The sequence below is a fragment of the Lonchura striata genome, chromosome 8, assembly GCF_046129695.1.
Source record: "Lonchura striata isolate bLonStr1 chromosome 8, bLonStr1.mat, whole genome shotgun sequence".
NCBI lineage: Eukaryota > Metazoa > Chordata > Aves > Passeriformes > Estrildidae > Lonchura > Lonchura striata.
Window position 1 is genome coordinate 24,508,158 of NC_134610.1, and position 13,788 is coordinate 24,521,945.

At 35.5% G+C, this 13,788-nt stretch overlaps 1 protein-coding gene across 4 annotated transcripts in view; it reads left to right on the forward strand.

Moving 5' to 3' along the window:
* Positions 1 to 13,788, forward strand: part of DNAJC10 (DnaJ heat shock protein family (Hsp40) member C10) — a 58,331-nt gene that overhangs the window by 42,902 nt on the left and 1,641 nt on the right. For all 4 annotated transcript variants that reach the window (XM_021531319.3, XM_021531321.3, XM_021531320.2 and 1 more), the window contains exons 7-22: positions 52 to 145; positions 363 to 440; positions 1,620 to 1,663; positions 2,022 to 2,159; positions 3,525 to 3,614; positions 4,341 to 4,454; positions 5,231 to 5,345; positions 7,106 to 7,233; positions 7,493 to 7,609; positions 8,377 to 8,478; positions 9,493 to 9,648; positions 10,575 to 10,708; positions 11,167 to 11,220; positions 11,594 to 11,741; positions 12,184 to 12,303; positions 13,453 to 13,569. In XM_021531319.3, the coding sequence (XP_021386994.1) occupies positions 52 to 145; positions 363 to 440; positions 1,620 to 1,663; positions 2,022 to 2,159; positions 3,525 to 3,614; positions 4,341 to 4,454; positions 5,231 to 5,345; positions 7,106 to 7,233; positions 7,493 to 7,609; positions 8,377 to 8,478; positions 9,493 to 9,648; positions 10,575 to 10,708; positions 11,167 to 11,220; positions 11,594 to 11,741; positions 12,184 to 12,303; positions 13,453 to 13,569 (1,749 nt within the window). The remainder of the gene's footprint in view (positions 1 to 51; positions 146 to 362; positions 441 to 1,619; positions 1,664 to 2,021; positions 2,160 to 3,524; positions 3,615 to 4,340; positions 4,455 to 5,230; positions 5,346 to 7,105; positions 7,234 to 7,492; positions 7,610 to 8,376; positions 8,479 to 9,492; positions 9,649 to 10,574; positions 10,709 to 11,166; positions 11,221 to 11,593; positions 11,742 to 12,183; positions 12,304 to 13,452; positions 13,570 to 13,788) is intronic.

Here is a 13,788-nt window from a genome sequence, read left to right on the forward strand (position 1 = left end):
GCCTTAGTTTTCTTCCTTAATTTTATAAAGGTTACTCTTTGTTTTCTATAGCAACCAGTGAAATATTATGGAGACAGGTCAAAAGAGAGCCTTAAGAACTTTGCCATGCAGTATGTTACAAGCACAGTCACTGAGTTATGGGCAGGTAATGTTCACGTGTTGGCTTGGGGGGCTGTTTTTGAAATTGTTTTTACTGTATAAAATACGGAAGAAACTATGCATATGATTGAATCTGTCAACTATTGTCGAGTCTTCTTTTTGAGAATAAAAATAGTTCATGTAAATTGCTAATACAAATATAAAACCTTGTTTCATGGTCGTATTTAACTAGTCGCAAACTGATGCAAATTGTTTCCTCTTAGGAAATTTTGTAAATGCTATTGAAACTTCGTTTGCATCTGGTGTTGGTTGGCTGATCACCTTCTGTGCAGAACATGGGGGTAGGTATATTAAATACCTTTTAAATAATGTGACCAAAAAAAGGACTTCTGATGATAGCAGCATATTCCCTTTTGCTGCTAAAAAGCATCTGAGGTCACCACAGTATTTGGCCTGTGGGTCATTTAAGCTCTCTGTTAAAAGTAGTTCAACAAAAGGGACATTAATGGAAATATTATGTTATTGTGCTTCTGTAATGTCCTGTGAGTCATTAAAGCAGCACTGGAGTGTAACCCATCAGGAGGGGAAGTGGCAGAAAAGGTTTCTCCCTTCAGTTTCCAGCTCAGGTGACAGGTACTACTGAGGCACATGCCAGCTTCTCTTGATAGCTGAGTAGCAGAAAGGCTGTATCTCTCCCTTAAACCACCAATATTAAAGTTCAGATGAATAAGTCCTAAGTTAGGTTTGCACACAGTAATTGCCTCTAACCACTGGTTTCACATCAGAGTAGTTTTTGGTAGCTGTTTGTCCCTGGCTTTCTTGGGATCAGTACTGGATAAAATATATGAGAAAGTTATCTTGGTTAGCTAGTGGAGCTAAGTAAATGCACTACACCTTTGATAAATAAAGATTTCTCAGCCTTATGAAGAGACCTTTGTTCTGAGAACTGAATAACCAGAGGTTCAGGCTTGGATTTACATTTGTAAATAGTTTGATTTCAAGTTACAGCCCTTTTGTTATTATGTTTTCAACTTTGTTTCAGTTAAGGAGAAGTTAATGCGTCTTTTTATGTTAAAAAAAAGTCTGTATCCAAAGGCTGCTATTCAAAGTGTGGATGGACAATTAAAGCATATATTTATAGTAGTGAATTATTATTCATATCACAGAAAATTGATATTTCCGTTGAAATATCATTCCAAGAATCTATGTAGATACTTGGATTAATTTTTTTCAGTGATTAACAAATTTTAAAGGTTAGTATTTATAGTAAAATGGTAAAATTGTTTAAATGAGAATTCTGTGTTGATGAAGCAAGAGAATATTATTTGTGGGGCTTTTTAACTTAGAGTACAGTCATTAAGTGCTAATTATTAGATTCACAACTTCAGGAATACTAGATGAACAGCCAAGAAGCATGCCATGTTTTTAGGGAGAAAAGGGGCAATTCTAAACAAGAGTAGATTTAGTAAATTAATAAGGTGAGATTTTATATTTGTAAATAAAAAATTTTTGTTTTGCAGATTGCTTGAGTTACCAAACCCGCCTTAAGCTAGCTGGCATGTTGGTAAGCAGTGTTTCATTTTGAAAGCATTACCTGTTACATTTAAAACAAAATAACAAAAGTGAAAGCATCAAATTGTAACTAACACTCTCACTGAGTTTAGTAGAACCAAGGTAGCACATGTTAACTTTTAGAAGAATTAGATACTTTGCCTGAGTAGTTTTTGAAATAACAAACTTTTTAAAGAATTTTATAAAATAAGGATTAATATTATGTAATAAATTAGAGTATTGTTTATTTTCATTTTCTAAGTATTATTTATAATTGCCTGTGTTGGGATTTTCAAAAGCATTTCTGCACCTGAAATTTAAAAATACTTTTCTTTGGATTTGTTTTGTGTTGTGTTTTTTCCTAACTACAGGAAGGTCTTGTTAATGTGGGCTGGATGGACTGTGGCACCCAGGGTGAGCTTTGTGATAATTTAGATGTCTCATCTAGTACTACTGCATACTTTCCACCTGGAGCCACCATTAATAACAAAGAGAAAGGAGGTGTTTTGGTATGACTTGCTTTCATTATCTATTTAGATAAACAAAGTGATAACCATGCTAAAGGAATGTATAAATCATTTCCAGACTGATGATACACAACTGAGAAGATGCTTTCTCCTTTTCTCTTCTAAGCTGGTATGCTCTGCATGAGTTCATATCCCTGTGTCTGCTCGGGCAGTGACGCTGGAGGTGATTCCAGTTTGCAGGGAGAGTGAACACAGCCTGTGACTGCCTGGCCACCTCCCCAGGAGCCTCCCTGAGCAGCTCTGGGAGGTCAGGGCTGGGAAGTGCTCTGTGGCTGGCCCAAGAGCTGCATCTAACACTGCTGCCCAGCTGTCATGGCCAAGCCTGGGAGTCTCTTCTCCCAAGTAAAAACTGATAGGACAAGTGGAAATGGTCTCGAGCTAGGGAGGTTTAGATAGATTTGCTAAAATTCATTCTTCAGCAGAAGGGTTTTGAGGCACTGGAACTGCCCAGAGGGATGTGGTTGAGTCAGTATCCCCTGGGGTAATTAAAAGACATTGTGTAGACATTGCATTTGGGGACATGGTTTAGAGTAATGAACTTGGCAGCTGGTTACAGCTTGGACTCAATTATCTTAATGGTCTTTTCCACCCTAAATGATTCTATGATCTTTGATGTGTCCCTAATTTTTTTATTCCAGAAATAATATGCCCCAGGTATTACAAGTTTGAGAAATGCTATGTGTGATAAAAGTACTCCTACGGTGTCTGTCAGTACAAATTTTACTGCTCAGTTCTATTCTAAAATTGCAGCCTACATTTGTATGGTAGTTTTAACTTCCCTAATTGATGGGAGACATTTCTGTTTGAAGCATGACTTGTTCCTTTATTGTCACTAATGTTACCTATATTTTTAAAAGGAGGAAAATAAATTGCAACCTACCTACTTTAAACCTTTTAACTTACCAACTCAGTTACTGATTCATATTACTTCCAAAATTTTACAAGTTAAGGAAACCTAAATATCTACAGTGCAGTTAAGGAAGGCTGTAAAACTAAATTGGAAATCTTGTAAACTTGATTGTTGGGTTTGGTGTGAAATTTGAATTTCATACTCTTTAGTCCCTGTCTTGACAAAATACAATTTCTTGAGCTGAATATGGTAGGCAAGTGAGCTGAAAAGCAGTATTCTGAGAGTGATGTTTACATGTATAAAATTATACATGTAAAATTTATAAATTGTATAAAATACAATTACATGTATAAAAAAGAAGTTGATCAAATAAAATATTAATGGCATTCTCCATTGGAATGAAGGGAACAAATCAGAATAAGTTCCCTGACACTGAGTAGTAATCAGGTTGAAGTTTGTAATTCCTTGTAATGAAGACAGTTAACTTTCCATCCTAGTTTCTTAACTCCTTGGATGCCAGAGAAATATATCAGGAAGTAATGCAGCATCTCCCAGACTTTGAAATCATCTCTGCTGCATCATTAGAGGTAAATGTTTTAAAATATGCAAAGATTTCTTCAAATAATATATTTTTATTGTTATTTTCTATGTTTCTCAAATCCTGTTTACACAGCAACCTAGTATTTAACTGAATATTACTTTTTAGCTGTACCTAAAAAAATGTAATGCTGTTTGTCTACATTTACTTCTGTTGTTTAGCAAAATAAAAAAGGGGAGGAGATTTTAAAGGAGTATAGGAAATCAAAGAAATTGCCATTGCAACTCACTCTGCAACTGCAATTTTCTAGTTAGTTTTTCAATCAACTACACTATAGGGAATTTTGGTTTAAATGTGTTTTGTTTGGTAATTTAGTAAAGAAAAATAAAATACTTGTCAATCCCTGATAATTTATTTATGAACTGAAATGAAGTCTCAAAAGTGACTCATGCTTGGAGAAAAAGCCAAAAATAAACCTCTTTCCACACTTGTAGTTGCACACAGCATCATAATTTACAACAGGAAATCCACACAGAAACAACAACATTAGAGTGCAGCTTGTAGCCAGCTTGCTGTCAGATTTTTTCCACTTGATTATGATGCAGTAAAAGGAAGTTTAGTGGAAGGACTACATAAAAGCATTTGTTTAGTGGAGGTCTTTTGGAGATGAATAACTGGACACTTGCCTTTATAAAGCACTGAAGAATTTTACACCTTGGTGTAGTTGGGATTAATTGTTTGGTTTTGTTGGTTTGTTTTTTCCTGTGGTTTAAAGGACCGCCTGGCTCATCACCGGTGGCTGCTTTTCTTCCAGTTTGGGGAGGGGGATAAATCAAATGTGCAGGAATTTAAGAAACTTAAATTTCTACTGAAAGATGAGCATATTCAGGTAAGAGTGCTCACTCATCTAATGTTAAATGCTGGTTACATTCTAAGATCAAGTCATGGTTTGTATTGTTATTAGCTGTTACCACCACATGCCACCTCTGGTGCTGGAAGAGATATACTATCATATATTAGATCTGCAGTAAAGCTTTTTATTTAAAGGAATCACTTAAATTTCCTGTACGTTTTGAATAATTTAGAAGTAGAGAGAGGTTATCTTTTAAATTTGCTCTGTCATTGGAAACATTGCTGCAGATCCCATTCAGTTAATAATTATAAATTAACATTCCAACATCAAATTTGTAAATGTAGAACTATACTTTAGTTATTCAGAAAACCCTGCAATTGTGTTGATTATTTACTTAATAAAAAGAAACCAAGTTAAAACTTTGCACTAAAGGCCTACAGATTGTATTATTCTATAAAGTATGTATTTTTTTTAAATTGTTGCTTTGACTAAAAGAATTTTAATGTTGCATTTATTTTAGGTATCTTCTTGCTTCCTTGCTGTTATATTTGGAGGGGGGGAAAAGAGAATTCTTTTAAGTTTTTATTCCCAATAAAAACTTAAAGAATTGGCCTTTAAATTAAAAAGTGGCAAGCAATCATAATTATGTTCCTCGAACATCAATTTTTCTTAGTATCTCTGTTTTTTATAAAAAAGGCTATCAGTTTTTCATATTTATACCTTTGTTTTCTAACTTTTACTCCCTTTCAAAGTATATTAATTGATATAAATTAGGCTGACTTAATTAAAATGGCATTGTCTGTTAAATATAGGTTGGCAAGTTCGACTGTCTTTCCTCACCAACCATCTGCAACAAACTATATGTTTATCAGCCTTGTTTAGCAGTCTTCAAAGGAAAAGGAACTGGAGATTATGAAATTCATCATGGTAAGGGAAACTTTGGCAAATCTAATTCATGATCTAATCCCTTTGAGATTACAAAAACTTTGGCAAACCACATTCTTTTTTCCCCAAAGAACAGTTTTGTAGCTTTAATATTTGCTGCCTTTCCTCTGATCATAATGTAGCCTTACACAAACTATGTATAATTTCCCTTGGTTTTCTTTTTTCTATTTTTCCTGAGTAAGCAGTCATTAGATGCTGAGGGATGTCCTTTATCTTTGCAGTCTGTTTCAACATCATTTATGTAATGACATACAAATGAAATCTCTGAAGCTGATCAGGACAGCTCCTCTTTGGGTAGGATAAGCAAAGGACGTTGTAGGACACACCCTTCAGAGAGGCTTAACATGCTGCTTACACAGTGCAGCCAGTTTGACAAACTTGGATTTGGTTTCATGTATCACTGCACTAAAACCAATTCCATGCTTTGTTAACTTCTGTCCAAGATATTGAGGCTTTTATCACTTACTTTCATTTTCAACATCACAGTTTCCTTTCAGGAAAGGCTGGGACTGTGTTACTGTTTATTGCTGAAAGGAATCAGAAATGCTGGTTAAAGAAGAAGAGACCCTGAAGCTAAACTGTAGCTTGCAGGAACAGGTGTAGCTTGTATCCAGTATGTGGCACAAAGCAGTTCTGCAAGATGAAGTTCTCATTTTTCAGCCTCTGAGGTATTAGAAACAACCTGCTAGGATTCAGTCAGAACCTCAGTGCTGTTATAAATAGGAAAAGTGGAAAGTTTTTCACTGTTTAGAAAAGATTAGATTTACCAAGGGGGAGAGATGATCCCACACATCTAATGATTGGTATATAAGGAAAGGCCTTACATACTTCCTGTAATTTACATTGCTGCAGAGATGGGAAGGAGGGGTCACATCCATGCAGCATTTTTATAATGGTGTGGATTACAGTGGAAGAGAAATACATTGGACTTCGGTGCATACAGAGGTTTTGGGGTTTTTTTCTGAATGGTTTGGTTTACTATTTAGAAAATAGATGGCATGTAGAACATATACAAATAGCCATCTCACTCCAGTCTTTGAGAAAATAATCCTCAAAACAATCAGGCTTTTTTATATGCTATGTTGAAGGGGTTCAACAGTTTAAAATCTAAGAACAGTAATAAATCTTGGTAAGTCATTGTGCAGTAACTTAAGAATTTCAGGTTAATCAAATCTGTTTCTCAGACAAGTTCATTTCTGCTGACAAATATTTATACAAAGGTTATAAAGAGACTGGATCTTTGCCCACTGGAGCTGTGTGAGCAGGAATTTGTTACACCTAAATATCTGTGATTTATCAATATAATTTATTTTGCTTGAAGTTTTTACCTTGTCAATCCCTTTGCCAAGTCAAGTGTATCTAGAATTGTACTTTTTAATTCCAACACAAGTAAGGTGGTAAAATGACCAATAATCCTGTCACAGAAGATTTCATCATTTTGTTTGACAGAAAACATTTTCTCTTGGATAAAGCATTTATTTGGCTAATATTAGGTAACTGTCCAGTTTAATATTTAGCCACATATCAACTATCAGCTACAGTATGTCCTGCCTCTGTAGGTTTGGACAGTTTAACATTGTCCTCCTAAGGAAAAGCAAGTCAGTCCCTGCTAAATTTATTTAAGCAGGCTGTGTTTAAAGATTATACAAGGGATCTGAGAGACTCTATTGCTTTCAAGGAGTTTTTTAATTAAACTTCTCATGGGTAAAAATCGAATTTCCTTTCTACATTGTTCTTTGAAGGAAAGAAGATATTATATGACATTGTTGCATTTGCCAAAGAAAGTGTGAACTCCCATGTCATTACGCTGGGACCTCAGAATTTTCCTGACAAAGATAAGGAACCATGGCTTGTGGATTTCTTTGCACCGGTAAATATTTAATAACTACATAGTCCTTCTTCTAAAATCTGTTCTGTAACTACGTAACAAGGTACAAAGGAGTAGCTTGAAAGTGCCCTTCAGTATCATGAGAGGGTGTTCTAATTCCTCATTCCCTGGCAGCTCTAGTTCCTAACTGGTTTTGTATTTAGTAGACTCTTGTCAAAGCAGTGGATTATTAATCTCGAATATTCTCCTGAGAGCTACCTGTAGGAAAAGCAATTGCACTTACTTGCATTTTGTCTTCTAGTGGTGTCCTCCTTGTCGAGCTCTGTTACCAGAGCTAAGGAAAGCATCTAAACATCTTTATGGTCAGCTTAAATTTGGAACACTGGACTGTACTGTCCATGAAGGCCTTTGCAACATGGTAAGCTACAGGAACTAAAAATAAAGACATACAGATATAATCCTTTAAAACAATATTTTTTTCTTTGAACTGGGGGTAGGAGGATATGGGCAAACAATATCTGTCTGTTTGCTCTTTAACACTACTTTCCTAAAGGGCAGTAAACTGAACATGCACTTCTATAATCATTTTTTTCAAAGAAGTGAACTATATAACCACTACAGATGGTATTTATGCAGTATACAGGTCAGATTTTATTCTAATTTCATAGTGTTACTGGAAGACTTCAGAAGCCTCAGAATTTAATAATTCTAGGGGCTGGGGTTAATGTCTGAAAATGCATGGAAAATGAGCAAAAAAGGACAAACTTTGTCAAGTTTTATTCAGATGTATTTACCCACTGAGGAATTCAAATGACAGGGTTCAACTGTTCAATGATAAACAATAGTTATTCATACAGTACAAACATTCCATTTGAGGACTGAGAATACTTTAAAAGCTAAGGTTTAGGAGGCCCATGGATTAGTCCCTGTATTTGTGGAGCATGGCAAAAGAATTACTGGCTGTTTTTTAAATTGAGAATACATGATGCCATCTCTGAATACAACTGGCATCTTCTCTCTACTGATTTGTTATGCTGTCAGATTCTCACCTGCATGTAAGCCTGAGTACTTGTACTGTACAAACTGAACACATGAGCAGCTTGAGCCACCAATACCAGTAACAGTTAGAAGCAAGTCCAAGAGCTTTAATCATTCTGTGCAATTTGTTATTGTCTTTTTTATCAGCATAACATTCGAGCTTACCCAACAACAGTTGTGTTCAATCAGTCTGATGTTCATGAGTATGAAGGACATCACTCTGCTGAGCAGATCTTGGAGTTTATAGAGGTATGTAAATGATAATGTTGGTTGCAGTCTTGTTCTATGCAGTTCATACACAAATATGTTCTTTAGTTGGGAGATAAGGTTTTAATTTTTTTTTAATTAAACAAGGAAAATAAAAGGTGAAAAAACTTTCGGCAAGAAAAGTGATCCAGCAACTATCAGTCAGAGACTTGACAACTAATGAATTTATTTCCCTGCTCTGTCACGTAATTTCTTTGACATCATTAGCAAATAAAGATCCCTTCCAATCTGCAAAATAATAGTAATAATTTCTGTTTTATGGAGAAGATAAAGGAATTAATATTACCTCACTTCCAAATTTTAAGGTGGAAATGCTTCACATACACACCTTGATATAGGAGGCGGATTCACATTTTTGTCAATGAGACTGCTGCTGTCCACATTTTTCATCTGTCCTTGAACTTTCTTAACTCACAGAACTGTAAATTACCAGTATTGATCACTGTTGATGCTAGAGTTCTGGCACCCAGCTTGGCTTCAGCATTCAGGTTCACTGCTATATACACAGGCTCTTTTTCACTTTTAGCAGCAACATTTCTCTCCAGGTAGCTCAGAAAAAGCAGCTACAAGAACACATGCAGGTGGAGATTAGTCTTTCAGTTGTCATTCAGAGGCCCACAGTGCACTATATGTATTCTTCTGCATTCCAGCTTAAATAGCATGGCTGAGTTTCATAACACCTGTTTCTGCCAGGTGAGCTGGATTTCTTTTTTTTTTTTTTTCCTTTTATTGAGAAAAGGCAGAAAACCTCCCTTTTGGAGTCTGGGTGTACTTTTTTGATAGTTTTTCTCAACAAATTAGGCATATGATTTTTGGGTTGAAGGAATGTCTTTTGGTGCTTCCATGCCTTTCAGTGGTGTGGAGTCTTCCCTGCCAGAACAGCAAGAAAATTTCACAGAACATTCTCAAAATGTGGCACAGTCTGTTTGTACATGATGGCCCTAGATGGGGGATATGCTGTGCAATGAGTTATGTCCATGGGCTGTCTTTATTTAGGATCTTAGGAATCCCTCAGTGGTCTCCCTAACACCAGAGACGTTTGCTGAATTAGTCCAGAGAAGAAAACGAGAGGAGATCTGGATGGTGGACTTCTACGCTCCGTGGTGTGGACCTTGTCAGGCTTTAATGCCAGAATGGAAGAAAATGGCCAGGGTAAATGACATTCAAACACTTTTCTGCTTTTGTTCCTCTTCTGGGAAATTGCTGAGATGGGACAACCACATTCTTAAGAGAATTGTCAGCTGAGAAAATTCAAGAGTCTTAATACTGCCACTAAAGCAGGCAATTCCTACCTGACAGTTTCGTACTGTTTCTAATACAAAGTTTTTATTTTGCTTTTTAAAAGCTTCAATACACTGATACTGTAGTGCAGTTTTCCATGTTGATTACAAGTGTGTAAGGTCATTATAGTGTTCTCTCACTTGCAAAAGTAATATCACTGTACTGACAACCATTCCTGGAGGTGTTTACAGGAATTTGAACTAGAAGATTTGGGGGGGAGGGGGGAATAAAAGGGCTTTGGAAACAAACCAGTGACTTTGAGACAGAACTTGCTAGGAATTATAGCCAGGATTTACTATTCTGTTGGAAGTCTGTGAAGTGTTAGTAGCTCTGTAGGACATGTTCAGAAACTGCCAGCTTCCCTGCCCATGCTGGGTAGTTTGGGCCTTGGCAACAGAGTGTGTTCAGGACACAGGCACACTGTGACACTGCCAGTACATCTGCACTGCACCAGAGTTGGCACAGTTACTGAGCTGTGATGGGGCACACAGGAACAGGGCATTCTTTGCACTAATTAATCCCACTCCTGGGTGCCTTTGAGGTAAGGTAGGTGCCTTGTGAGCCCTGTGCATGCAGCTTATACTAAATGTGTGCATGAAGGGAATGCACATGGGTATCTGACTCTGATATAAGTGATCTGTTTACAGGGAAGAGGAAAGACTTGTGATAATCTTGGTCTGTTTTGTTGAGATTTTTCCCTCAACTAAGTTATTGAGACTTAAATTCTGAAGTATTACTGAAACTGTAATAGTATTGGTTAACATATTTGATGGTAGGTTTTCTTCTTTCTTTTTCAGATGTTGAATGGATTAATCAGTGTAGGCAGTGTGGATTGCCAAAAATATTATTCTTTCTGTCACCAAGAAAGTGTTCGGGGCTATCCTGAAATCAGACTCTTTCCTCAAAAATCAAACACAGCTTATCAGTATTAGTAAGTACATTGCTTCAGTCTGGGAAACATTCTATGATGTGAAACAAGACAAATACACCTCTTCTGTTGTGTAGAAGAGGTTTATCACAGCTATTGTAATAGGCTGTTAGGATATTACTGTACTGGATACCCTTGGCTTTGTTACTTCAAACTACTACTTTTATTTTGCCATTTCATTTCTGTAATTTAAAATGGCAAAGGAATCTTAGTTTTTATTTCTTCTCTTTCTTGTCTTGGTCTTCTAGTCCTTAATTTTGTAGGTTTTAATTCTATCTGTGAGACTTTTTATTTATTCAGATTTGAAAGCAGGGTAAAAATATATGCTAAAACATATGCATTTACGTTCTTTATTTGATTATCGCCACTCTTAGGAGTGGGTTGTTTGTAAGGCTTTTTTCCCAGATTAATTCAAACTACTGTGCAACTGGCTTTTTGTTTTCTCTTTATTGTTTTTATAGTAGCTACAATGGATGGCACAGAGATGCCTATTCACTCAGAGGCTGGGCATTGGGGTAAGTTACTGCATTCAACTTTGTTGACAAGCTGCTTGATGGGATAAATACATATTTAAATACTATGTAAATTAAGAACTAGAAACACTTGGGTATATGTACTGATTAATTTAAGATGTTCAAGTTTCTACATCTTTTCACTTACTACTTTTAAAATTTGGAGAAATACCATACTCCTTGCTGTCCACCCATCTCCTGAAGACCATATTACTATGTTTACCACATTTAAGAAGTTATTCTCCTATAGTACAAAGTGTGAAATAGGGATTTTCAGACTACTCATGTTCTTAATTTCAGAAGCTTTTCTTAAATGGAATTTGGATATTGTTTAAAGTTTTGGATGTATTACAACTGTTACTCTTCCTTTACACAGATACTTACCACAGGTGTCTGTAGACCTCACCCCTCAGAGTTTCACAGAAAAAGTTCTGAATGGGAAAGATCACTGGGTCATTGATTTCTATGCTCCTTGGTGTGGACCTTGCCAAAATTTTGCTCCTGAGTTTGAGATGCTTGCAAGGGTATGTTTTTAAATGTATTGAATGCTTGTTATAATTGTAATGGTTAAAGTTTTACTCATCAGCACTTTATTTCTTAGTAGTCATCCAAAAACCACAATACTTCCATGAGCCTCCTACTCATGGAATGATGCATACTTCGGGTCCCACTAGACAGTGGGCATTGTCTCTTGCACAGACAGACACAGAGACCTTCTTTTGGGAACAGATTTCAGCTTTTGATGGAGTAGCCTGTGGAGCTGTGGTGTGCTTTGCCCTGAATTCAAGTACAATACACAGGCATGGCTAACAGTCTGGGAAGCAAGCAAGCAACTACTCTGAAATATTTTGAAGATTTGAGCAACACTTTTTTTATTTTTAGCTACACTGCTGGCTTATTCCACTTACTTACTTATACTCACCCATGGAAACTTGTAGTTTGTTTCTAACAAACATTTCTTTTCAGGCTGTTAAAGGAAAAGTAAAAGCTGGAAAAGTAGACTGTCAGGCATATGGTCAGACCTGTCAGATTGCTGATATCAGAGCCTATCCTACTGTTAAGTTTTACCCCTACCAAGGAACAAAGGTAAATTGTTAGTGGTGACCAGATATTGTTAGTAAATGTATTTCATTTCACCTTAAAACTAAAGAGAATACTTCTATAACATATTAAAATGAATTGTTTATATATTACTGTGTTTCCAAATAATTAGTTTCAGTAATACTTAAAATAGTAGGATAGTGATGCAATAATAACAAACTGCAGATTAATAGAACTAAATAGAAATAGAATTCTAATAGTAATTAAAATGCAGGCTTAAGCAGAATTTGGGATTAATTTCAAAGGCCTTGGGTGACAAAATGTTTTTCAACCTTTACCAATTCCATCACCAACTACCCAAAAGTAGATGATATCTCTCTAAATGAAATATGGACAACTTCATTTTGGCTCATGAGAAATATAATTAAATGTTGTTATTATATTGAAAGACCAATTTTGACATGTAATGTATTGTAAGACAGATAATTAATGAAAAAGATATGGTTATGTTGTCTCAAAAACCTTATCAAACTATTTCAATTATCAGTGGGACTCTTTCAGATCAACATTTCTTACTAACAGAGTAATGTTATAAATTAAAAATACAAAAAGAGTATTCAGTTAGTTATAGGGAATTGCCTTTATTCTTGTAACACTAATACATTTCAGAAATATTATAGTGACCTTTTTAAGTGTATTAATGCTGAATAAAAAGTATTCAATGGTATATGATAGAGAATTGGCTTTACTTACTTTCCTTTTTTTAAGTGAATTTTTAATTAATTTAAAGTGAAGTTCCCTTAAAGGGAAATTCTAGAAGTCTTTCATTGAACCATCCCACCAAATTCCATGAGATTTTCTGTGGTGAAGGGTAAAGACTTTCACATAGATTACAAAGTGGCAGACTTCCTAATAGCTTTCTAGCTTAAACACTCACCTCAATAAATGTGAGCAAATTGTAACTATTTCAGCTTTCTTTAATGATCAGGACAAAATTAGTGTTGTTCTGAAAAGCAGCAGCTGAGAGTGGTTCTTTGTACAATGCAAATTAGCATTGTTTGAGCAGAGACAAAAATATATCCATGAATCATAAATTAAACTACCAAGGCCATTGTATTCTGCCCTGCTTTCCTTTTGAATTCTGTCTGAACAGTAAAATATGTCTAACATGCTCTATTTTTATTTTCTTTTAAGAAAAGTGTTCTTGGGGAATACATAGACAGCAGAGATGCAAAAGGTATAGCTGACCTTTTGAATGAAAAATTAGAAGCAATGGAAAACAAAGGAAAAAGGAAAAAATCTAGAAGTAAGGTAAGAACACTTACTGTGGAGCCTTTGCAAAAGGCTTGCTGTAAATAATAACTGTTTAAATTATGTTAGTATTGGTTCTTTATCCATAGTATTAAATGCAAATTACAGAGGCAAGATTGGGTAAACTTAAGATATTAACACACAGCTACTTAAAAAATGTTTGTCCAGTTGAAAAATTAGTGCTACTGAAAACTTTAAAATCATATGAAAACATATTTT